This window comes from Poeciliopsis prolifica, unplaced genomic scaffold (assembly GCF_027474105.1).
Source record: "Poeciliopsis prolifica strain line A6 unplaced genomic scaffold, Auburn_PproV2 SCAFFOLD071, whole genome shotgun sequence".
NCBI classification, from domain to species: domain Eukaryota; kingdom Metazoa; phylum Chordata; class Actinopteri; order Cyprinodontiformes; family Poeciliidae; genus Poeciliopsis; species Poeciliopsis prolifica.
The window spans coordinates 88,035-113,835 of NW_026562446.1; the positions used below are offsets into that span (position 1 = coordinate 88,035).

The 25,801-nt window shown below is 42.4% G+C and overlaps 1 protein-coding gene across 1 annotated transcript in view; it reads left to right on the forward strand.

Moving 5' to 3' along the window:
* The window catches only part of LOC129351982 (transcription factor 4-like), a gene marked incomplete at its 5' end in the record, with an annotated part of 105,489 nt that extends 82,651 nt beyond the window's left edge, over window positions 1–22,838 (forward strand). Inside the window, 9 exons of the mRNA XM_055020826.1 lie at window positions 392–473; window positions 593–669; window positions 3,172–3,251; window positions 3,678–3,878; window positions 15,955–16,093; window positions 18,185–18,344; window positions 20,449–20,678; window positions 21,218–21,362; window positions 22,526–22,838. Coding sequence (XP_054876801.1) covers window positions 392–473; window positions 593–669; window positions 3,172–3,251; window positions 3,678–3,878; window positions 15,955–16,093; window positions 18,185–18,344; window positions 20,449–20,678; window positions 21,218–21,362; window positions 22,526–22,574 — 1,163 coding nt within the window. The remainder of the gene's footprint in view (window positions 1–391; window positions 474–592; window positions 670–3,171; window positions 3,252–3,677; window positions 3,879–15,954; window positions 16,094–18,184; window positions 18,345–20,448; window positions 20,679–21,217; window positions 21,363–22,525) is intronic.
* Window positions 22,839–25,801: the final 2,963 nt, after the last annotated feature.

Below are 25,801 nucleotides of genomic sequence, written 5' to 3' on the forward strand. Positions count from 1 at the left end.
TCGGAAAGAAAATGATTCATCCAACCAACATCCAACCAAACATCCAACCAAACATCCAACCAAACATCCAACCAACATCCAACCAACATCCAACCAAACATCCAACCAACATCCAACCAACATCCAACCAAACATCCAACCAACATCCAACCAACATCCACCATTTATCATCCATCTTCTCTCTCGTCTTTCTAAATGTTCAGCATCTGAATAATTAAACATGTCGTCAAAACATGCTTATTTACCAGCATGCATTGCTTCTGTCTCCTGTGTGTGTGTGTGTGTGTGTGTGTGTGTGTGTGTGTGTGTGTGTGTGTGTGTTTGTGTGTGTGTGTGTGTGTGTGTGTGGTGTGTTTGTGTGTGTGTGTGTGTGTGTGTGTGTGTCTCACAGCTAACCGAGCACAGAGCGGCGCCGCCAGCAGCTCCCAAACCGGAGACGCCTTAGGAAAAGCTCTCGCCTCAGTGAGTACTGCGCCATTTCCCAGCGACTGTTGAGATGCTAACGAATGCTAATAGATGCTAGCGGATGCTAATAGGTGCTAGCAGGTGCTAATAGCTGCTAGCGGATGCTAACTGATGCATCTCTGTGCAGATACTCTCCAGATCACACCAACAACAGCTTCTCGTCCAATCCCTCCACCCCGGTCGGCTCGCCGCCGTCACTCACAGGTAAACGCGGGTCAGAACCCGGGATGAGTCAGAACCCGGTCTGGGTCAGAACCCGGTCTGAGTCAGAACCCGGAATGAGGAACCAACATGGCTGTACAAACACAAACTATTGCCAAGAAGTTCTGGTCCAGGTTCTGGTCCAGGTTCTGGTCCAGGTTCTGGTCCAGGTTCTGGTCCAGGTTCTGGTTCAGGTTCTGGTCCAGGTTCTGGTCCACACATGTCAGGAATCAGACAGAACTAAGTGACAAACAGGAAATAATCAATAATTCCTTAATATTGATAAAAAATCTTGTATTAGTTTGTTTTTTCTGGTTTTAGGAGTTTATTCTCTTATTATTGCAACTTTATTTTTATAACTTTATGACTTTTAGTTTTTCAGGTGTTTTGTAATATTCCGACTTTATTCTCATTAATAGTCGTAATATTTTAATCCTCTATTATTACTGCTTAATTATGAAGCATTTATTAGAAATGTATTATATTATTATGACTTTATTCTGGAAATATGGGTTTATTTTCATATAATTTCACGTTTTCTTTGATTTTTTTTCCTTTTTTTCTTTTAAAATGATTTGGTTGCACATTTTAAATCTAGTTTTACTCCCTATAAAATCAATATTTTAATGTCATTTTGTTTGTGGTTGAAGCTGGACGTTGATAAATGTATGAATTAATTCCCGTATTGATGTCGCGTCCTCTCCTCCTCTCTGCGGCGCCTCCTTACAGTGAAAAATGACTTTTTCTAATAATAATTGAGTCAAATTTGTCTCTAATTGTCGGCGCTCTGCTCACCGTTTGATATTCCTCCGCCTCGCCTTGTGACTGATCGCTTTAATTACAGCATCTCTTCCTCAAACCGTTCGCAGACCTGCCGGCTCCGCAAACACCAGCCCTCTCCCTCTTCCTCCTCCTCGTCATCATCATTATAGCTGACTAGGATATTGCCTGCGAAACCATAATTGGTGTTTATCATTGTGTCAGAGTTACTCCACTTTTAACAAATTAGAAATGAAGCCTATTAGAGCAAACTACATGCAAATTGATATCCAAGGCGAATGCCGTGAGGATGTTTTACACCGTTGGACTCGGAATAATTTAGCCGCCGTTTAATACATATATTTGTATTTGCACATGAATGTACCCAGGTGATTATGCATTAATTAGCATATGCAAATGAGCATGCAATATGAATAAAGGAGAGAAAAGACAATGAAAAGGAGAAACACGTGCTAATGAGGAGGAATCAGAGGAACAGGGTGGAGATGGCAGCACAACGTGGGAGCAGAGGGAGAAAATTAGACTTTATGAATATCAGCAACATTCTGGTTTTAACCCGGCGCCGGAGAATAAAGCTTTAAAGTTCACCTCACATTGAAGAGACAAAAAAACATTTTGGAGCAAAACAAGATCAGCACTGAAATGAATCCAGAAGCAACATGGACTGAAACGCCGCTCAGACAGGAGGAAGCCATCGGTTTTCAAATGCATCAGGCTAACAGTACGCTAACAAGAGCTAAGCTAGCACTTAGCAGCTAGCTGACTGATGCTACGATCAGACAGCAGGCGAGTTTTTATCCCCGGTAACAGATGCGCTTCGTTGCACTTCATCTGTGGAAACAAGTCAGATCAGAAGGTTTTCAAAGTGCCTGCAGGATGAAGGTCACAGCGTTTCACCGACGTTCCTGACGTTCCTCACACCGACGTTCCTCAGACCGACGTTCCTGACGTTCCTCACACTGACGTTCCTCACACCGACGTTCCTCACACCGACATTCCTCACACTGACGTTCCTGACGTTCCTCAGACCGACGTTCCTGACGTTCCTCACACTGACGTTCCTCACACCGACGTTCCTCACACCGACGTGAAAAACGCTCCATTGTCCTGCACCAGAATCCCACAAACATTTCCTGGAAAAAAACTTTTTCATATCAACATTAATGGAAAATTCTGATTTTCAAATATAAATTTTCTCGACTTTTCAGGCTGAAAAACAGAAAAAATATTTTTGTCTTTTTTCTAGAAAATTTCTGCAATTGATCTCAAAATTTTGATATTTTTGGAAGAAATTTTATTCTTTTTTTCCGTCTGTGATCCGAGCCGGCAGAACCAAAAGTGGCTTTACTCGGCTTTATTCACCCAAAGCGTCGCTTGGAGTGTTAGTGATGCGATGAGGACGGGTCGGCCGGGTCCGTTCTGTCCGGGTCCGTTCTGTCCGGGTCCGTTCTGTCCGGGTCAGTTCTGTCCCGGTGGGAGCGACGAGAAACGTTGGGCGCAACGAGAGCGTGGATCGGGTTTGGTTCCGCTCCAGGCGGAGCGTCTGCAGGTCGCAGCAGAGAAACGTTTTCAGGGACAAGAAGCGTCCCGTCAGGTCCGTCCTGATGATGTCATCCGGAACCATGTGATGATGTCATCTGGTACAAAGTGATGATGTCTTCCGGAACCATGTGATGATGTCATCAGGAACCATGTGATGATGTCATCCTGTCCGCTCTGTTGCAGCTGCCAGTTCAGCCGTCTGGTCGAGGAACGGAGGTCAGGGAGCGTCGTCGCCGAACTACGAGGCTCCGCTGCATTCGCTGGTAAGAAACCAACTGATAGTTTTCCTTTTGGTTCTTCTTCAGTTTTTATTCACAAGAACAATTTTACTTTTGTTTCAGAAAAATTAGAAGAAAGTTCTAAATTTTAAAATTCAAGTTTTGAAATTTTGAAATTAAAGATTCTTGAGAAAAAGTCAGAATTCTGCAGGGAAAAGTGGAAATTTTAAAATTAAACTCAAAATACTGGGAAAAAAGTCAAAATTCTGAAATGAAAGTTAGAATTTTGGAGAAAACCTTTTAGAAATTAAAGTCAAAGTTTTGAACTTAAAGTCAGGCTAATGGGGAAAAACTCAAAATTAGTAACATTTTTAATGTCAAAATTTAGTAAAAAGTTACAGGTTTAAAATTAAAGTGTAGTTTTTGTAAAGAGTCGGTTGTTTTAAGCAGCAGCGTCTCGTTGTGCTGCAGCAAAGCCGCGAGGACCGGCTGGAGCGCCTGGACGACGCCATCCACGTGCTGCGGAGCCACGCCGTGGGGCCGTCCACCGGCATGGCGAGCGCGCACGGCGACATGCACGGCCTCATCGGGGCCACGCACAACGGCGCCATGGGCGCGCTGGGCGGCGGCTACGGCACGGGGCTGCTGTCGACCAATCGGCACTCGCTAATGGTAGGAGCTGTGATGATGTCATCGCCGGTCAGGGACCACCTGCTGTGTGTCCATCTGTTTGTCTGTTCATCCGTTGTTTCTCATGTTGTCTCCATTAATAGTGAACTTTTCATTAGTTGTTTTTATCTGGACTATAAAACGCCGTGAATTCTGGGAATTTGAGTCAGAAAGGTGTGAAAATGAGTCTAAACTTTAATCTGAAACATTCTGTTCACATCAGTTCATCTCCCAGAGAACCTGCAGAAACAAACTTTATATTTAGCTGTTTCTGTCACATCATGCAGGGAAGCTTAACTTCATTTAGAGACGTGAAGAAAGACGCTGGAGGCTGAGAGGTTCAGCGGGGATGTTTTCCACATTCAGGCCCTAAAACAATAAACATGAAGAACCAAACAGCTGCGTGACATGAGGAGGAGACAGAGCCTGAAATACGGCGGCGCACTGGAAACAGATCCAGATGCACCGTCTACCTGACCCTCACCTGATCGGTTTATCCCAGAAACGGCAAAGATTCACGGAGAGGTTTCACCTCCAGTCGGGAATAATCCCCACATGTTGCTTTTATAGCCGTTTAAAATGGAAAATCACCAATAAAATTCTGTGATTAACTGATCATCATCATTTCCCGTGTTTCCATCAACGTGTCTTTCTTCTTTCTGTTTTGGGGCGCATTGTAAAAGGTTGATGGAAATGGGAAAATGAAATAATGTTCTTAATTTTGCCGAAACGTTCCAGGCCTCAGCGGCTTTTCCAGAGAAAGAGGAGATGGAAACATCTGCCGCTCTGATGGAGGAAACTTTCCCATCAGTCTGAGCCGTACCAGAGGCACACAGCTGGGAAATACTTCAGAAGAGACGCGTTTGGTCTGAGTTCGCAACTTTACTCCTGACCGTCAGGATCTGATGGAATCAGGCTTGAAACCAGCTCGCCTGGTTCCAGCTCTTCTTCCTGCTCATGACTTCCCAAACTGACAAAACGTTGTTTTTAAGGGTATTTTCACCTTGAGACGTGAAACTGGTTTTAAAGAGGGTGTACTGTCTTTATAAGCTCCAGCTGAGAACCTGCTTCAGTTTCTGAAACGTCTGCTTCTCGGACAGTTTGGCTCAGAGCTCCGCTGAACGCCGCAGAGATTTAGCTTGAGAAAACAGTTGGTGTTAAGGATAATATTGTTACCAATTACTTTTTATCTTTGTGGAAGGAAATCCAAACAGTTTTAATGTGTAGCTGGTGAGAAACGAGCCTGGAGTGAGAGCCGCGTTTGCTTGTGGACTCTTTGGAGGCGTAAATGGCCGCCTGCTCCCGTAGAGGCCAGAGTTTGTGTTTATTCAGGGTGTGGAGTATTAGCTGCTGGAATAACATGCTCATTACCGCACAGCTGAACCTGCCGGAGGCGCCGAAATACTGAAGCTCAGTTACTCAGATCCGTTTAACGTCCAGGTCTGATCAACAGATTCATCAAATAAACGGTGGATTAATGTCAGGATAATGAAACTGAAGCTGGAGATGTTCATGAGGAAAACATCACTGTTTGTTTGTTTTGATGGTTATAAGGTTAAACTGTCTAAATTGGTCCTGAAATGTTGTATCTTTGTGTTTTTGGCCTGAAGCCGTTTCAGTGCTGCCCCTGTGGGTTGGACAGTGGCTACTGCAGGTCACAGTGTTGGAGCAGTGATGGAGCGGAGCGATTGGTTCGTCACATAAAAGTCTTCAATAGCAGATAAAAGTCACTGAATTTGTTTCTTTTTTAATTAAAAGTTTCTAGTTTATGAAAAGTTGTTAAAGTTGTAAAGTTGGCCACAGCGCCTCTGACTCATCTGTTCAGCCCCACATTTGGCCACGCCCCTCTGTGGAGCTTAGCTCCGCCCATTTTTTGTGAAATGTTTTAAACTTTGGGGGCGGGGCTAAGCTTTCACAGCAGGGTTGGTTACACTTTATAGGAGCAGTGTTATGTTTTCCAGGCATGTAGAGCCTCATCATCAAGTAACCATGTCGCCTTAATTTGGTATAAAAATATTATACATTTAAAATATGACTAATTTAATATCTTGAAATTGGGCCTCTGTCTCTTTAAGAAGCCCCTGCTCTTTCTGAAGCTCCGCCTCCAGGAAGTCAGCATATTTAACGTTTTTACCTGAGCTGCTCTGAGCAGCAGCTCCTATAATGAGCTCAGCAGCTGTTTGCTAACGGCTGCTGGCTAGTCTGAAGGAGCCGAGTGGGGGGGAGCTGTGGCTGGAGGGCGGGGCTTGGTCCACCCCGCCGTTTTGAACAGGGAATGGTTGCCATGGAGATGAAAGGATTTCTCAAACATGCATGAAAAAATCAGAATCACTGCTGGGAATAAAATAATAATGGAAGCTTTGAAATGTTGATTTTAATAGTTAACTGAGAACACATTGGGTGGTTCAATGCACACTCTGAAAGGTTTGGAGTGGCCTAGACAAAGTCCTGACTCAAATTGAAGCAAAGCAATGTGGCTCAGCCACCATGTGTTCAGAGCAGGCAGCTCTTCTGGATGGATGTTTGTCCATGAGGTAATGCGTTCAGGCTTTGTTGTTCTCTCTGTTCGCAGCGTAAACAGGAACTCTGAGAGGAAGTCGGATGTTTGAAAAAGTGACGGCATTGTGTTTGCATCAAGCCTATTTTTCAGTTTTGCTCCTGCGTTTAACTCTCTCCTGCCTGCAGTTTTCCATCGTTTTTGCTGCTCCTCTGTCTCCGCACACATTGCTCTTGTTTCGCCACATATTTACTATGTGACATCTTTGCTGCGATTCGCGTTTTGATCTCCCCGTCCCGATGGACTCGGCTGGCGTTGGCTCGCTCTGTGTTCATGCGCACGCACACACACAGCTGTCTGCAGTTTGGCAGCGCCGGGGCCGAGACGCTTGCAGGCTGAGATCATAACTCTGGGAAAACAGGTGGTAAGCTGATGTGGGACTGAGACATATACAGTTCACAGCTATGAGTGCATCGTAAACACAGAAGTAGATGCATATGTCCTAACAATCAGCGAGGTCGCCTCGCTGTTCAGGCTCAAGGTTTTCGGCCTTCACAGTGAAAGCTAAAGAAGCTAACGTCAGAAAATATGAAGACAATTCACCACTTTCCTCAATCTGAGCATTTTCTGCTTGACTCTTTAGCTTATTGAAGCAGATCAAACCCCAAATGAAAAAGTGAAAACACCTCCTTACCAACTAATCATAAAAAGAGAAAACATAAAGTCCAGTTCGTTCCAGTTTGATTGACGTCACCGTCTTCCTTTTCTGAATAAAAATAAAATTAGTAATGTGTTAACAGAACCAGACTGAGAATAAATACTCATAAAACGGAATAACATGCTCTTAAAGTTGTTTTTTAACGATGTGGGAAACTGTTTGTTATTGTCCCTTATGCTTTTTGAGCAATGTTAACATTTTCAGCAAAATAAACACATCTGGAGTAGTGATTTGGTAAATATGCTAAGATTAGCACAGCTTTTCCACATAAACATGATTTTTCATAGAGGTAAAACCTGGAATTAGCATGCTAGCTTCATAGTATCATAAGTTAAAAACTTGATCATCACTGGAAAAGGGGAAAAAACTTGACTATTATTTACTAATTGTTGAATTGTTAGCATGCTAGCCTTTGAGTTTTGCTTAAACTTTGTAAACTTTGACTACAAAAGTTCTGAGGCTGTTTCTGTTTTTAGAAAAGTTTCATTTTAGCAAACTACAGGCTAATGTAGCATTCTGACATAAGACCAAAGAAAAATTATTGGAAAAGAAAAATAGTTTTATAACAACGACTGTAAAAGTTTCTGTCCTAGCTTAGCTTTACAGTTTGCTAACTATGCTAAACAAACATTTCATGATTGGGGAAAAAGCAGATTTCTGAGACTACTTATTGCTTTTAGCATTTTAACTTAGCTAGCATTGTCACAAAAAGAAGAAATATAGCTGAGAATAGCTGGTATGCTAACTCAGAGCTATAGTATGCTAACTTAGAGCTATAGTATGCTAACTCAGAGATATAGTATGCTAACTTAGAGCTATAGTATGCTAACTCAGAGCTATAGTATGCTAACTCAGAGCTATAGTGTGCTAACTTGAACTTACAGTATGCTAATTCAGATTTATAGTATGCTAACTCAGAGCTATAGTATGCTAACTTGAACCTACAGTATGCTAATTCAGAGTTATAGTATGCTAACTCAGAGCTATAGTATGCTAACTCAGAGCTACAGCATGCTAACTATCATTGGCAAAAGGAGAAAAAACTATTTTTGTGTTTGCGGTTTAGAAACAAAAGATACTTTTTCTAACTTCACATAATTGTACCTACACTAAACAAATGAGTCATTATTGATAAAAGTTCAGGGATTATTGTTTTGTGTTCAAAGGTTCTCTTTAAAGAACGGCAGCTATGCTAAAAGTAACTTCCTGAAAGCAGCAGCCCTGAAAGTGTTGCTTTCAGGAATGGTTTTAAATTTGATTTTATAGCTCGCTAACTAGGGAGTAAAGAACTAGTCACCATCAGAGTACATTAAGACAACATTTATTGATGTTCTTTAGGAAGGTTAAAATTAAAACGAAAAGCTGCACCAAAACCCTCAAGCAGTGAGGTTTACTAACGTGGCCTGGCTGGGGTTAATTCAGTTCTTCTAATTACTTATAAATGTGAAAACAAAAGACGTAGCTCTATGTCATATGTGAAAAACAATTTGAAAAGACTGGAGTATGTTTTAAATAATCCAGGATGTCACGCGCTGTTGGAGCCTGGGCTCATTTTTCTGGTGGTTGTGGGCACTGCGGCTTCTTTTAACTAAGTCATAATGGCTGTCTGGAAAGTCATGTTGCTCTCTGCCGCTATAAAGTCCTGCTGTTTGTTTTACTGCATAGCTGATGAGTTTGAAGGGCAACTCTGGAAAAGATGGGAAAGGTTAAGCGACTGAGACCCCCTGCTGCTCTCTGCTTCCATTAAGAAGCGTTACAGTAAGTGAGTTGACTCATAATCTGCGTCACTTTGCCGTAAAACCCCCTAATGCTTTGTAATGCTGTGCTTTTAGTAAATGCATTCCTGTAAGCTGATGAAAGTTGCCTTGACTTCGGTGTTGGTCCAGTGGATATCATGGACGATTGTTTTAACTAATCCCTGCTGTGGAGAATCTTATGGAAGCTCTCAGAAGAGTTGGAGATTTGATTTCTGCAGATTAATGTTGGCCAGTTTTGTGACAGTCTGAGTTTTCTGAACATCTCACCATGAAAGGATTTCTGTGTTGAACATCAGTCTGTGGGGTGGAAGCTGCTACGATTCCTCCTTTTATGTTTTTCATATTTTAATTAGATTTTAACCAACATTTGTTTGGTTCTCATTAATTTGAAAGCATATTTGCGTCCTATTCAAAGTACAATGTATGCTAATAAGGGGTGCTAAAATATGGTAATATCGTAATTTTAATTAAGTTTCACCTTTGGTCTCTGTGTTAGAAGTGTGTGGCGCTTTATGAATATTTATGAAGAAAAAAAGGTTATGATCATTACACATCAGTGTGCAGCCTGTTGTTTATAAAGATAATTGGATAAATAAACCTAAACAACTTTCATAATTGTTTAATGCAACATTTTGCGTTGGGTTTCCACCTCATTCATAAATCTCATCATATCTGTGAAAAATACATAAAGTTGAAAAGTATAGAAACATTTATAATGAAGTAAATGTCGAAAAAATTCAGTTTGGAAATTCAGCAAAACTGATGGAATTATATTAATATATTAACTGTGAAAGTAGCTAAAATCTGTGCAGATAAAATGTTAGTTTTTATGCAAAATACATTTTATTTTCTAATTTCCTGCCTGTAAATGTAAAATAATTGAATATTGATCAGGTTGAGAAACTTGAGAAATTTAATTGGATTTAGTTTTGTTTTATTTTTATCCATTAAAATCACAAATTTTCAGTTACAAATATTTTCAAGGAAATTTGCAATATTTGGATTTCCGTTTGACGGTAAATGTGACTTTTTACGTGTTGCTTGCGAAACAAAACCGCAAAACCGAGGCGACAGCAGTGTAGTAGGAAAACTCTGCCCCCTGCAGGTGGGAGAGAGAATCACTGAGTTTCCCAGGTTGTTTGACTTGTTTTGTTCCTGGTTTGAATATTTCATGTGTGTTGATCAAACGTCACCGTCCTTTATTATTTTTGAGAAAAGTACCAGGGGCTTCCTGTTGGAAAATATTTAAATATGTAGAAAATAATTAACATTTTCCTTTAGTAAAGAAAAACTGTGCAACGAAACCTGATATTGCTGAAAAACATTTAACCCTTTAATGTGTTTAGAAGTAGTTCAACATTTCTAGTCGACTGAAGCTCATTTTTTCTCTTTATGATCAGAAACTTGAATCACAAATAAAAACAAACGTTTTTTCCATGCAACTCATTTTTTCCTACATCTTTCTTTAAATTTTCTAGTTTCTGGTTCTTTCTGACATGTAGCAGAGTCAGCCACACATCTTCCTCTGTTGGTTTCAGGCTCATTAGAGGAACACATGCATGCATGCATGCATGTCACGCCACTGGAAAATGTTGCAGCGTTTCCCCTGCGACGTCCAGCCTGGCTGTGTTATAACAGGTGCTTTCATTCTGTCAGCCGGTTCTGCAGAGGAGAGCTTTACGGCCATGTTTGGGAATGTTCACGCTGCTCTCCGCTTTATTTACACGCTGTGTGTTTCTCTGCATTCACAACCTGACTGGTTCTCTTGGGGGAAGTTTGGAAGATTTTCTTCCATTTCTTACGTGTTTCAGATGAAACGAGTTTTGGTGTAAGATTTCCCAAACCGTCTACCTAACCTCAACTGGTCGTGTAGAAACGGTTTTATTTTAGACTGAATGTTTTTCAGCAGAAACAGCCGGTTTCAGGTCGTCCCTTTAAGTCTAAACTTTGACTAGACCACTCCAAAGCTCTCATCTTGTTGTTTTTGAGCCGTTCAGTTGCAGGCAGTCTTCTCTGTTCCTCGTATTTAACAGATAATTCTGCCTTCTTCGTGTCGTCAGACGGTTTCCATTCTAGTCTTTGTTCTGTGTTCAGGAACAGGCCTGAAAAAATGTGGTTCATCTCCACATGATGTGACGAAGGAATAAATTGGTTTGTATTATTATTATTTGAAAACTGGAGGATATTTGAGAGGCTGCGGTTTATTAAAAGTTGAATATTAACAGACTCATGAAACAGAAATAGAGAATGTTTCTGTTCTGTTGAACAGTTCAGTTCAGAGTTCTCTGTTCATCCCAACAGGAATCAAATGTTGTCGTAACTCAGAGTATTATCAGCCTGGCGGGCCACCAGGCTCAGCTTTGCTACTTTATTTGAGTCTTTTTAAAATGTTTCCATGTTTAAGACTTCCAGCCATTAATCTTCCATCTTCCAATATTATTGTCAGGTGATATTTTCTGTCAACATTTTTAAACTCAGTTGCTGATGACTGACTGGACAATCACCAGCTGAACCAGTACTCTGGGGAAACCCAGTGGATGTTGATGCTGTGGGCAGGAAGCAGCTCCAGTAGCAGTCAGTTTCACAACGAATCTCAAGACGCCTCTGACTGAAGACCGTCTCATGATGGTCATGAAGTTGGAGCAGATTAATATCTGTGTGCAGATTAATATCGTGTGCAGATTAATATCTGTGTGCAGATAGCCTGTCTGCGTTAGCCGTGGATGGAACCAGGCTGATCCACCTCCTTTGCTTTTGCCACGCTTCTTTAAGGCTTTGTCAGGCTGTGCTGTCAGAAGGATTTGCATGTTTTGAGTGGATCTGACATGATGAAGGACACAGAGCAGCTTCTGAAACCCAACAAACTTCAAAACTGAAGAAAGTTGTTGAATGTAGAAAACCTTGAGCCGAGGTTTGTCGCCGTCCCGACGGTTTTCATCTCTAAAATCGCAGATTTCCTGCAGACATAGCAGATCGGCTGAGTTTCCCAGAGTGTTGTCGGGTCGAGCCGCGCCGAGTCTAAACAGTCTTTGTTTATCTCAGATTATACTTCCACTTTCATTTCCTCCACTTCTCCTTTTTTGTGGCCAAATGTGCTTCATCTGAGATAATTGGAAACGACAATTGGAAATTGCAGATATCCGGCTAATATGAGATGAAATATTACAATTTGCGGAGTTGGTGAAACATTTCTGCTGTCGGTGGCGTGGCTGCAGTTCGGGAGCCGACGTGTCCGTTACCGTTTGCAGCCGCGTGATGAATCTGTCTGGATGTGTGTGTCACAGATTCCTCTCCGTTTTCCTCTCCTTCGTCTTCGTCCTGCCGCTTCTCTCTCTGCGACGATCGCAGCAATCAGCAGGATTACTCATGACAGCCACTCAGCACCTCCTCTGCGAATCTTTATTATCCCGACCGGCTTTATTGGAATTTCCCCTCAGTGGAAAAACCAAATAGGATGATGGAAATAAGGAGAAATGATGAGGAGCGCTGAGGATACATGTTAAAGTTTTCAACATCTTGATTCTGCAGATAAATTTGATTCTTGTTTATCAGCCGTCCAGTTAAAGTTTCTCACATCAGAAATGAAAATTTACTTCATGGGGAAGTAATATATATTTGATATTCAACAGAACTACTGGAAAATAAACATTTATGGATTCATTAATTTGTCTTTTAGGCTGTTTTTGTGAAACACGTAGTGACAAAAAGGTAATAATTGTTCAGTAAAATGAAGCCTTTTGCTGTTTAAATACATTTTTTCATGATTGATAACTCCCTCTGGTGATGCATTCAAAGAACCTGGGACTTTCCTAAGTGTGTGTCGGTCCATGTTTCCATGAGGCAGTTTGATCAGGTGGGAAACTGGGCGTGGCATCGGCTCATTTCTCACTTATTTATATTTTCCTTCTCTGTCTGCGCCTCCTAGTTGAGCTAAATGAGGGACGGCTTCTTAAAATATAAAAACCCTCCATTAAAAATGTACGCCGCCCTGTCTGCCTGCCTCCCTGCTGCCATTTTGCATTTGGGAACCCAGGCGGCGATGAAAGGCAGAGCAAACGACGGAGCTGCAAGTAATAAACAAAGGAGCGAGAAGAAGGAGGTCGAGGAAGGAGCGCACACGCCGCCGAGCGCCGGCGACATTTTGTGATATTTGCATGAAGCGAGCGAGCGAGCGAGAGAGCGAGCGAGCGGGGAGTTTGGCATGTGGTGGGCAGGAGCCGCCGTCAGCCAGCTGGATTAACCGGCACTCTGGGATTTGATTCCCAGAATCACTTTATTTACTCCACAGCACATCAGCAAACTGAAGGTATCCGAACAGGACCGGATTAACCGGACCGGGTTCATACATAAACATAATGCAGTTATGTTAAAAGAAATCCGATTTAAATAAATTCATCCAGAAGGTTTGGAAGCCGATTCAGTTTCATAAAGTTTCTCCAGTTTGAATAAAATAATAATTCAGTAAAATCAAAGTCTTTCTTTCTCTGCAACTGAAATCAGTTCAGATTTCTTTACATCAAAGTTTTTTGTTGTATCCACATCAATTCACCGCAGGTTAGCCTGGGGTGTCCAAACTGTGGCCCGGGGGCCATTTGGGACCCTGAGAATGATTTCATGTGGCCCCGACTGCAGTTCAAGAACCACACAAATTTGATTCTCCACTTTTCCAAAGTCTGGACTAAAAGTGTATAAAAGCAAATTTCCCCACCTGATGGTCCAGTTGAGACTCAATCTGTTCCTGTCCAGCTGCTGCGGTTCTGACCCAAACCAGCCGGTTCCCCTCCCGGCCTGTGGGGGCGCTGCACCAAGAACCACTGAAGGAAGCAACACAAAAACCTCTGAAGATGCTGAGAGCAACTTCCTGCTCCACCACGTTCACCAGATTTTAGCGATTTAAGGATTTCTTTAGCCGGTTAGCGTTGGCTAGCTAGCATTTGTTTTGGTTGTATTTACCCAGAATGCCCTGCGCTGGAGTCAACTTCTTGTTTTTGGAGCGGTCTCTGGACGCTGGGCGTTCACATATGGATCGTAACCGAACCAGAGTTCGGTTTTCTGGTACGAACTGGACTTTCTAGGCAAACGGACCGGACTGGATAAACGCAGATGGAGCAGGAATCGCTGAACTAAAACCGTTTTTGCTGCCGAATGTGGAACAACCAGCTGACAGGTTCAGGGCGTTTCCTGTTTGCTGTCATCAGATTCTGCTGAAGATCCTGATGGAGAAAGTCCAACGATCAGGTTCCCCGAAACTCAAGAAAGTTTCCATAGTTCAGAGTGATGTCATCACGTCCAGGGCGGCCATCTTGTGTTGAAGCTTCATTTATTTAGACTTTTAGGTCAACTTTACAACAAAATATAAGAATAAATATTAATATTAGAGAACTCTAACATGGAAAATGTCTGTAATTTGATTTTTAAAAGAGAAAGAAACATTATTGTTTATTAATGGATCTGATGTGGAATGAAAGAAATTTCAGATTTTTATCCAGATTTATTTAAATCTGAAGGAGAAACACAAGTTTCATTATTTCAAAACAGCTTTTCGCAGCTCAGAGAATGATCCTTTCTCTGATATTAAAATTAGTTTGATCTGAAATATTTAAAAACAATAAAGAAAAAACAGGCGAATTTGGACCTTCCGTCTCGGTCCAGATCCAGTGACCTGCCGAAGCGTCCCAAATTAAAAACAAAGCTGAATGAGCGGGCGTTTGGAGGCGCGTGGCGCCCGCAGACGTTGGCACCCCAATCAGCCGAACGCAGAACGAGTCGGGACCCATCCGGCGCCAACGCCGCCAGTCCCGGCTGGAAGCCGCGCGCAGCCCTGGGAATTACAATCCCACAATTAAACATATGGGCATTAAGATAATTGTCAGTTGTGCTCTGTGTGTGTGTGTGTGTGTGTGTGTGTGTGTGTGTGTGTGTGTGTGTGTGTGTGTGTGTGTGTGTGTGTGTGTGTGTGTGAGACAGATGGACAGGATTCAGTAAACTACTCACACACCCCTGGGGAAAAACAGGGAAAAACAAAAACCCCAGACTTCCAGAACAAAAAGAAATTTAAATTTCTGACGTCTAAATTTGAATTTGAATCTGAACTTGACATAAAACTGATAAAGAGAAGACGGAGCGCGGCGGTGGCTCCGAAACTCCTGAAGAAGAAGTTCTGTTAGAAAGATGGACGGTGCCCTCTGCTGGGCGCAGGCGGAACTGCAACATCTGCAGACGAGCAGAAAAAGATGCAAACAAAAGAATAAAAATCACTTTTAAGCTATTAATTTTAGGAAATAATGCTTTATTTAGAAAAATTAATTTTATAGGGAGGATAATTCATAGTAAAACAATTGCATGTGTAATAATCAAAGAAGTCCTAGTTCTTCCTTTGCTGTCATCTAAAACGTTCAATAACATCAAATTTCTTCAGAATAATGAGAAAAACATCAAAATCATTTAAAAATATTTTAATATGAATTTACAATAAAACTTCAGTTATTCAGGTGCAAACAAACACCAACGACTCGTATTTCCTATTTCTTTAATTCAAAGATTATTTTCTTCTTGTGTTAAACTGATTAATTTAATCCAATGAATTACAAAACATTACAGTCCAGATTAATACAAATAATCTCTGCTCTCCAGATTAATCAGGTCTAAATTAATCTGCATTTTGCTTGTCCACATCATCCAGTCCAATTTATTTCCAATTACATGATATTTATTAAAATAAATTAGACCAACTCAGTCCAATTTCTGTTTAATCCAACAGATTTAGCATGAAATGTCAAATTTAAGATTATTAAAAATATTTAATTCCTAAATTTACACTTTCCATAATCCAGGTGTTTTTTATTTTAATCCAGTTTAATCCAGTAAATTCACCATAACTGGAGAAAAACATCAATGTAAACATCCTGTAATTTTTAATCTGTAATGTTTGATCTGTGATGTTTGATCTGTGATGTTTGATCTGTGATGTTTGATCTGTGATGTTTGATCTGTGATGTTTAATCTGTGATGTTTGATCTGTGAAGTTCTCCGCTCCCTGCAGCGTTCAGGTTCGCCACAGCGCCCTCTGCAGGCCGGATGTGACAGCTCTCCTCTGTCTGTCTGCAGGTGGGCTCTCACAGAGAAGATGGCGGCAGCGTGGGCAGTTTACGCGGCGGCCACTCCATGGGGGGTCAGGTGTCGGTTCCTCAGCTGCCGGTCCAGTCGGCGACCTCACCGGACCTCAGCCAGCCCGACCCGTACCGCGGTAAGGCCCGGCGCCGGTCCGACCCGGCAGGATCCATCTGAGCAAATGATGCTGAAGCATTAAATGTTTCCAAAAACATTTTTAAATCAAACATTTCAGTGCATTTCTTCCTGATGAACCAAACTGCCTTCATTTCTTCCTAACCTGTTAGCAATGCAGAAAATAAAGAAATCAGCTGCAAGCAAAGCTGAAAATGAGTCAAAAAGTTTTTGTGACTAAATTTGAGGAGCATTTCACTGCCAGAGCGTTAAAAAGCCGAGCAAATCTGCAGAGTGAATATTGAGGAGGAAGGCAGTCTGAGCTCAGTGTGCAGCAAATTAGCCCTGAGCTGGGCTGTTTTTATAAGGCTGAAAATGAGTCCGCTGGCAGCAGAGTTCATCCAGCGGCGACCGCAGCCAGCTGGGTAATGAGGTGAGAGGAGAAGAAACGCTGGGCTCTGGCAGAACAACCAGGAGCCGCGCGTTTATTCTGCAGCCCTTCATAAACAGCCGAGGCGGCAAACCTCACAGGGAAACTCACCTTCATCACCTGTTCATGTAGAGAGACGGATCACAAGGTACCCACCCGTTATTAGAAGATTACTGGCTGGAAATGATGCAGCTGTCATCACTGAACGCAGAGAGCAAAGGCCAAACATCAATACTATTATTATTATTACAGTAATCTGCTATTTTAATGGTTTAAATCAGGGGGTCCAAAAGTAGGGGTCAAGATCCCCAGAGGGGTCATGAGACACCAAGCGGGGTCACAAAATAAGTTACAGAATCTTAGTGATGGAAGGAGGGAGGGTTGGTTCGTTGGTTGGTTGGTTGGTTGGTTGGTTGGTTGGTTGGTTGGTTGGTTGGTTTGGTTGGATGGTTGGTTGGTTGGATGGTTGGTTGGTTGGTTGGTTGGTTGGTTGGTTGGATGGTTGGTTGGTTGGTTGGTTGGATGGTTGGTTGGTTGGTTGGTTGGTTCGTTGGTTGGTTGGTTGGATGGTTGGTTGGTTGGTTGGTTGGTTGGATGGATGGTTGGTTGGTTGGTGGTTGGTTGTTGGTTGGTTGGTTGGTTGGTTCGTTTGGTCGGTTTGTTGGTTGGATGGGTTGGTTGGTTGGTTGGATGGTTGGTTGGTTGGTTGGTTGGATGGATGGTTGGTTGGTTGGTTGGTTGGTTGGTTGGTTGGTTGGTTGGTTGGTTGGTTGGTTGGTTGGTTGGTTGGTTGGTTGGTTGGTTGGATGGTTGGTTGGTTGGTTGGTTGGTTGGTTGGTTGGTTGGTTGGTTGGTTGGATGGATGGATGGTTGGTTGGATGGATGGTTGGTTGGTTGGTTGGTTGGTTGGTTGGTTGGATGGTTGGTTGGTTGGTTGGTTGGTTGGTTGGATGGTTGGTTGGTTGGTTGGTTGGATGGTTGGTTGGTTGGTTGGTTGGTTGGATGGATGGTTGGTTGGTTGGTTGGTTGGTTGGTTGGTTGGTTGGTTGGTTGGTTGGTTGGTTGGTTGGTTGGTTGGTTGGATGGTTGGTTGGTTGGTTGGTTGGATGGATGGATGGATGGTTGGTTGGATGGATGGTTGGTTGGTTGGTTGGTTGGTTGGTTGGTTGGTTGGTTGGTTGGTTGGTTGGTTGGATGGATGGATGGTTGGTTGGTTGGTTGGTTGGTTGGTTGGTTGGTTGGTTGGTTGGTTGGTTGGATGGATGGTTGGTTGGTTGGTTGGTTGGTTGGTTGGTTGGTTGGTTGGTTGGATGGTTGGATGGATGGTTGGTTGGTTGGTTGGTTGGTTGGTTGGTTGGTTGGTTGGTTGGTTGGTTGGGTGGGTGGGTGGGTGGGTGGGTGGGTGGGTGGATGGATGGTTGGATGGATGGTTGGTTGGCTGGTTGGTTGGTTGGTTGGTTGGTTGGTTGGTTGGTTGGTTGGTTGGTTGGTTGGTTGGTTGGTTGGTTGGTTGGTTGGTTGGATGGATGGATGGTTGGTTGGTTGGTTGGTTGGATTCTGCTGGATAATCAGCAGCAGTTGCATGGTGTCATCAGTTAATCTTTCGTTTGAAGTACTGAGGATGAGGTTAGTTTCTCCCCAGTTTGTTCCATTTGACTTTTGACCCCTGTTTTCCCCCTGCAGCCCTGTCCGGCGGCCTCCAGGGTCAGAGCACGTCCTCAGTGAGCTCAGAGATCAAGTCTGAGGACGAGGGAGACGAGAACCTGCTGCAGGACACCAAGCCGCTGGACAAGAAGGACGACCTGGACAAGGAGCTCAAGGCCATAGAGAGGTCAAGATCTAGGTAACCCCGCCCACCGCCCAGACGTTCGCTTCCATCAAACCCCTCAGCTGGCCTGGGACGCACGTCTTCCCAGCGTACCCCCACCCCGGCGGCGCGCCCAGGGCGCTCCGCCGGGGTGGGGGTACGCTGGGAACCAGCCTCTGAACTTGATGAAGTGATCAAGTGTGATGAGAATCAGCTGAAAACCTCAGAGACTTCCTGCCTCCACCAGGCGTCCGCCTCTTAGTGCTCCCTCTACTGGCAGCTTGTAAAGTTCAGGTTGTGACTTTCATTAAAAATATGTTTTACATATTTGTTGACTGTTGCTACGTTTGAGACAGATAATCTGAGAAACGATCGATCTCCTCACATGTTGTGAATGCTAAGCTAGTTAGCATAGCCACCCATGACAGCAGCGGTTAAAACAGTTTCTCAGTAACAGTAAGTTGTTTCTCCGGCGTTCGGATATTAAGGAGCGCAATGACGACGATGATTGACAGCGCTAAGCCCCGCCTCCTGGCTCTGATTGGCTGTATCTTCCGATGACAGTTCGAGCTTAGAGAGAAGGTGGATTTTTTCACAGATTATCTGTCTCATATTAAACTGGATATTTTTTCATGAAAGTTGCTGCGGCTTTAAGGACGGGAGGCGGATCTGAGTGGAAGAGCAGCTGCTGGGTAACTTGGTGTCTCTCCACGGTCTTGAGCCTGGATTCAGCTGCTTCTCACACAACAGAGTAGAGCCCTCCGTTCATATTCCCAACCAACGCCGCCCCGCTGCGCCCTGGGCGGGAAGCCGACCGCACGGCGACCCGGCCCGGCTGCGGCCGGTCGGCTTCGCTCCTCCAGAGATAACGAAACGTTTATCTGGTTCCTTTGTTGACCTGGAGGACGACCAGATCTGAAACATTTGGATCCTGAACCCTGAGTTTATACCGATGGTGGCGGCCATGTTTAATGTGATGATGATGATGATGATGATGGTGATGATGATGATGATGATGATGATGATGATGATGATGATGATGATGATGATGATGATGTTTTAATGTTGAAAATGTTTTCTGCTTTGATTTAGTTTGTTCAAAATCAAAGAATTGATTTATTTAAACTTTGGGCCAATATTCATATTCATATTGTTCCCCATTGACCTCTCTATATAAATATGTCTATCTAGAGGATTTCACTGATTTTCAGAATGTTTTTGGCAATCAATGATTTTTCTAAACCTACTTTAGAATATTTGAAGAAATTTCTCAATATTCTTTCCTCTATTATGAGAGAATATCACCATAAAAGGCCAAAAGACTCGGAGACACTGTTAGTTTGTTTTCGTCATTAGCTGGATTGTTTCGAAGTCCTGCTATAGCTGATGATTTATATATAATTTATGAACTTTTTACTTTTTATGCAAGACTTTCCTAAATTCATTTTTTAAAATTTGGCCTAAAATACATGAATCTCCTGCTAAATTTTGTCATAGCAAGAAATTCATATCTTCTATGTAGGTTTTTGGAGCCACTGGGTTTGATGACTCAAGGTGGCTAAAGCTAACCGTAACAAGCTAATCCTTGATAGCTAATTAACTAGCTAGCTTTTTAGCTAATTAACTAGCTAGCTTTCTAGCTAAGAAACTAGCTAGTTTACTAGCTAATTAACTAGCTAGCTTTCTAGCTAATTAACTAGCTAGCTTACTAGCTAATTAACTAGCTAGCTTTCTAGCTAAGAAACTAGCTAGTTTACTAGCTAATTAACTAGCTAGCTTTCTAGCTAATTAACTAGCTAGATTTCTAGCTAAGTAACTAGCTAGCTTACTAGCTAATTAACTAGCTAGCTTACTAGCTAGCTTGCTAGCTAGCTCTACGCCACGTGAGAAGAACAAAGTTGATGCCGAGAGCCCAAAACAACCCAAAAGATTTGGTTTTGTTCCCCTGCATTTCTTTTGAACTTCTCTGTTGTGACATTGGTCTTAAATTTTATTCATAAAGGTCTTAAAAAGTCTTACGTTTGCGTTGGTGGAACCTGCACAAACCGTGTCAATGTAAACTGACCTTCTATCCTGAAATCTGCTGCCTCCCTCCCGGTTCTCCTCTTCCTCCCTCGCTGCTCCTCTTTCGTCACTCCAGCAACAACGACGACGAGGATCTGAGTCCGGAGCAGAAGATGGAGCGGGAGCGAGAGCGCAGGATGGCCAACAACGCCCGGGAGCGGCTGCGCGTCCGCGACATCAACGAGGCGTTCAAGGAGCTGGGCAGGATGGTGCAGCTCCACCTGAAGAGCGACAAGCCGCAGACCAAGCTGCTGATCCTGCACCAGGCCGTCGCCGTCATCCTGAGTCTGGAGCAGCAAGTCAGAGGTCAGCACCACAACCTGGAGCCTGCACTGACAGGCTGGGCCAGCAGGGGCAGCAGCAGCAACACCTGTTGCTTCAGTTTGCTATTTACACAAGATAGATCATTTGTGATCAACATGATAAAAAAATAGTTTTTTGTTTGGTCTGTTTTAGAATTTTGACTCATTTTCTGATAAGTCAGAATTATGTTTTTAAACTGATAATTCAGAGAGAAAAAATCTGAATTCTGAAATTAAAGTCAAAATTTAGAAGAAAGTAAAAATTTAAGTCAGAATTTTGAGTTTGGAGTAAAGATTCTGAGAAAAAAATGTGGAATTCTGAAACTCGATAAAAAAATTAAATTCAGATTTTTTTCTTAGATAAAAAAAAGTCAGAATTTTGAGATTGAATTTAAAAGAATTTTGAGGAAAGTCAGAATTTTGAGGGTCCGGTAAAAATTTTGAGAAGTCATATTTTTTTTTTTGGTGGCACTAATCCTCTTCCGTATAGAAGAAAGTTTTGGAAATCAGAAGACGAATGATTTTCGTTGTTCTTGTGTCCAGAGAGGAACCTGAACCCCAAGGCGGCTTGTCTGAAGCGCCGCGAAGAGGAGAAGGTCACCGTCACGTCCGATGGGACGCCCCTCTCGCTGGCCGCCGCCCACCACGCCGCCGCCATGGGCGATGGACCAAACCCCATGGGACAAATGTAAACCGCAGCAAACTCTCCTCCCCCTGAATGGTCAGAAGATTTCACTTCTGCACTAACCTGCTGTCGTATCTTTAACTCAGATCATCAGCTTCCTAAATTTCAGGCCAAAAAACTCATTTCTCATCGTTTGGCTTCGATTATTCAGCTTCACGTTTTCAGGATTAAACAGGAAATAAAATGATGAACCAGGAAAATGAACATTTCATACAAAATCACAAATAAACACTGAATGCTGAACAAGTTGAAGTGAACAGCAGAAAATTATTCATACTTTCAAGGATTCAAGAACAAAACTGATAAAAAAATTAAATTTTTACTGAAAATTGTCAAAAACTGTTGAGTCAAATATTTGCAGAAACTTTAAAAAGCATTAGAAATAAAAAGTGAAGATTAAAAAAAACAGAATCATTAGAAACATTTGATTGAAAAGGGATTTTAACTGCTGAAAACTGGTTTTTATATCAAATTTTGGTTTTAAGTTTGCTGTGAAACTAAAATATGATAAATATAAATATAGCTACACGTTCTTCCAGGCTGGAAGCAGGAATGAAACTTCCTGGTTTGATTTTTAAATCGACGGCAACAATTCACTTTTAATTTATAATCATTCAGTAAAAACGTCTCTGATTGGCTGAACTGCCTCTAACTCTATTTCCTTTTCCACTTGAAAACAGATTTTTACTTTTGAATTGTTTTTCTCTCCTAGATGAACTGAAGGAGTTGCTGCTGAATAACTTTTGACTTTTCTTTACTGTAGAAAGACGCCGGATTCTTCTTCTGTGGTTTTTTCTTTTGTTGTCTTTTCTAACTCGTCGGCAGGAAATTAAAGTTGCAACATTTTCATGAAACAAAGCAGAAAAAATAATTTACCACAAATATGAGAAAAAGTTTTGGTAGCCTAGAACAGCGGTTCCCAACGTACGGGTCGGGGACCCGAGAGGGGACACGAGATTACTGAGATATAAAAAAAGGAAAAAATACGACTGAAAAAAGAAAAACGCTTTTTGTTTTGAAAAGTTCTGGGAGTTTTTCCAAATAAATCTGGACCTTTCAGATGACTGCAGGCGGCTGCATGTGGCCCCCGCGCCTCACCTTGGACACCCCTGGCGTAGCGTCTCGTAAAGTCGCCTCTTCTGACCCGGTTTCCGTTTCCTCCGCAGGTCCAAGGTGCCAGAGTTCATCAGGATGATGAGTGACCACTTCCTCTGACGGCGTTCTCCTCCAACCAATCAGGCGCCGCCTCTCGCTCCAGCCCGACCAAGTAGTTCCTCCGGGTCAGATCCGCCTTCGTCTCCTCTGTGATCTGTCGTCTCCTCTTCGCTGCCATTTCTTCTTCTTCTTCTTCTTCAGTCGAGAAAATCGGACTTCAGAATCGCATTCGTCGCTTTCCGGACGTTTCGAAACGACAACGGACAAATTTCTTTGGATCCGCCCAGGAACTCTTGTGCTACGTGTTTTATCAGCATTCCCAGGACAAAAGGCTCTATATAAATATATATAGTAAATATATATATATATGTGTGTAAGAAAACAGAAAAAGTTTAAAACTTGAGTCGGGCAGCGAGGAAGGTTGGGGTTCAGGAGGGAGCAAACATATCACAAAGTGTTTAAAGAGATTCTTGTTTTTTAACGCAACATTTGCGCAGCGGTTGAACGCAGCCTCGACACGGCACTCTAGCGCCGCACTGTGGATGAAGCTGTGCCTCACCTCCTCTCGGATAGACGCACACGGAGAGGATTCTGACAAAAAACTCCCTCAAACTTCCCCAGGAAAGCTTAGGAAGAAGACAAACCGGCACCCCGCAGGAGCGCTTAGGTGCTTCTCTCCAAACCTGCACAAACTCATCATGTTTCTGTAAAAGTACAAAAAACGCTCGGGAATCAGCGACCAAACGGCCCGGACAGAGCGAGGAGGCACTGAGCAGACCAAACAGCGCTAACGCTAGCTTAGCTCGACAAATCATGGAGAGATGAAGGGAAACTTGGACTGGACAGCAAAGCGAATCACATTCCTCGAGCCTCGCTACTTGAATCAAGAGCTCCGACACGGAAACACGACGCGAGGGTCAGAGGAGGCCAGGGAACGATCGCCACAGCGATTCCCGCTCCGATCCCAATCCTGCCCACGCTCCGACACCAGTGAAAGGGGGCTTCAAGATGGCCGCCGCCGCAGGGCGTCAAAGTTCAGAACCAGGGAGGATTTTCACCAGCAGCCTGAGGTCAAAGCAGGAAGTGGAAATCTTTACTTCCTGTTCCAGAGAGGCAGTTAAACAAGAAATTCAACTAAATTCAAACATGAACAAAAAAATCATGACGATAATAAATATTCCTGGACGATCAGAAGTTATTGTGATAAACGATAATATTGTTTTTTCATTTTCAACCAAAAGTACAAAAATATTTGGCAAAGACGTTTAATACTGAGTAACTGATGAAATTATCAATTATTTAATATTTGAAAATGACATCAGACTGTCTTCAGTCAGAGGCGTCTTCAGGTTCACTGTAACACTGACTGCTACAGGAGATCTTTCCTGCCAACAGCAGCATTCGCTTCAACAACTCCTTCAGTTGAGCCAAAATATAAAATTAAGTGAATATTTAGTATTTTAGGGAACAAAATGACAATAATTTATATGAGCAGCAAAAGAAACAAAATAAATTTTTTCCAAATGAGTTTAAGGAAAAAAACTCTTGAAACTTGAGAGAAAGTCCAGATGTTTCTGGTTTTAGTTAAAACATTTTGGTTTTCATTTTACTCAAGTAAAAGTAGAAAAAGTTTCTCCAGTAACTGAGATCATCAGCAACGATCCGCTCAGAACTCACATTTCCCAGTCTGAAGCCTCCTTTCACCCCAGTCTGACCAATCCACCCAGTGACTGGACTGAACTGGCCTTACCCCCACAGATGCAATCTGAACACTGACAGTTGAACCGACGTGCCTTTCTTAGAGTCCATATCATGGAGGAAGACGTTTCCTGGTCTTTAATAGGATGCAAGCTTAGGGAACCTGTTGTTAGCGGTTAGCTTCTATGCAGTCGGGTTTTTTACCAGACCTGGGAATTTAAAAAAGATAAAAAGGTTAAAAAAGTATTTTTTGGATAAAAAAATAAAACAAAAAAATAAACTGTATTTAATGTACTGTATGCTGACCTGTAAGTAGACGGCGTGTTCTGGAGTAGACGCTTCGATTTAGCGAGACCAGCCCCTGTCCCAGTCCTCCCAGTCCTCCCAGTCCTCCATAGTCCCAACCCCAGGTTCCTGTCCCAACCCTCCAAACTGCGTCTCTTCTTGTATTATAGCTTATCGGCTTTTTATCAATATTTGATCGGCTTGTCCGTAAGCCAATGTAGTCTTCAGTACTCAGTGTGTGGTTGTTTGTTGTAAAACTATTTCTTTTTTTTTTGCCCCTCTTCTTCTCTTGCTCTTTCTTTTTTTAAACAATGATTTTTGTTTCTTATTACTTTTTTGTCTGTTCTGGTTTACATGTCTAATAGAAAACCTGTAAAAAGAATAAAAAAACAAACGAAAGGGAAACAAAAGAACACAATTCGCCATCCATCGTTCAAACCCCAAACATCCCACAGGAAGCCAAGGAAACTGGAAAGAATCTATTTGAATAAATAAATCGATCTATTATAAATGTACAAAAGTATATACGATATATAACGAGGGTGCCGTTTCTGTTTTCTATTGATATTATCAGTGTTTGTTTTTGGGGAGGAGTTATTTTGTCACAGACTGAAAGGCGACGCCCCTCAGTGTTAGAGATTTTCACCTCGACTGCTTCGTACGGCATCCTGCACGGGACAAAAGTAACGGGACCGGAGTTCCACAACAACAACACACAGACATTTGTAAATTGTATGCAACAAAAATTGCAAACTTTACCATTATTTTGAAATTGTGTATGTAAAAGTTATATTTTTACATGTAGACGGTTGTTATTTTGTGTTTTTAGAAATATGTTGTACCGTTTTCTTTTTTGTTTTTTTGTTAAAAGATAAAAACAAGTACAATTCAGTGTGTGTTGAAAAAAATGTGTCACATTGAAAATGTAGTGAGATCAAAAGTTCAGAACTCATTTGTTTGATTTTTTAATTTTTACTACGTTTTAAGGGTTTCCAGTCCAGGAATCGGAAGTGAAAATATTCCCGTTTGTTTTTCCCTCGCAGCGTTTTTACGTCTTCAGTTGCAGAAATGTGTGTAAATAGTCATCAGCCGGTTTCCGTGAAAACGCTAGAGACACGACAGCCAGCGCTGATTTTTACCGGTGCCAACGTTTGGTTCTGGTTCGGTCAGAGCCGACTCGCCAACAACCCATAGATTCCTGCCAAAAATCACAGCGTTTGAATATTTTTTTTAAACTGTAAAAGCGAGTTGAACACATCTGTGGAAACGTTTTTTGGATGGTTGAACAAATTTTTGGACAAATT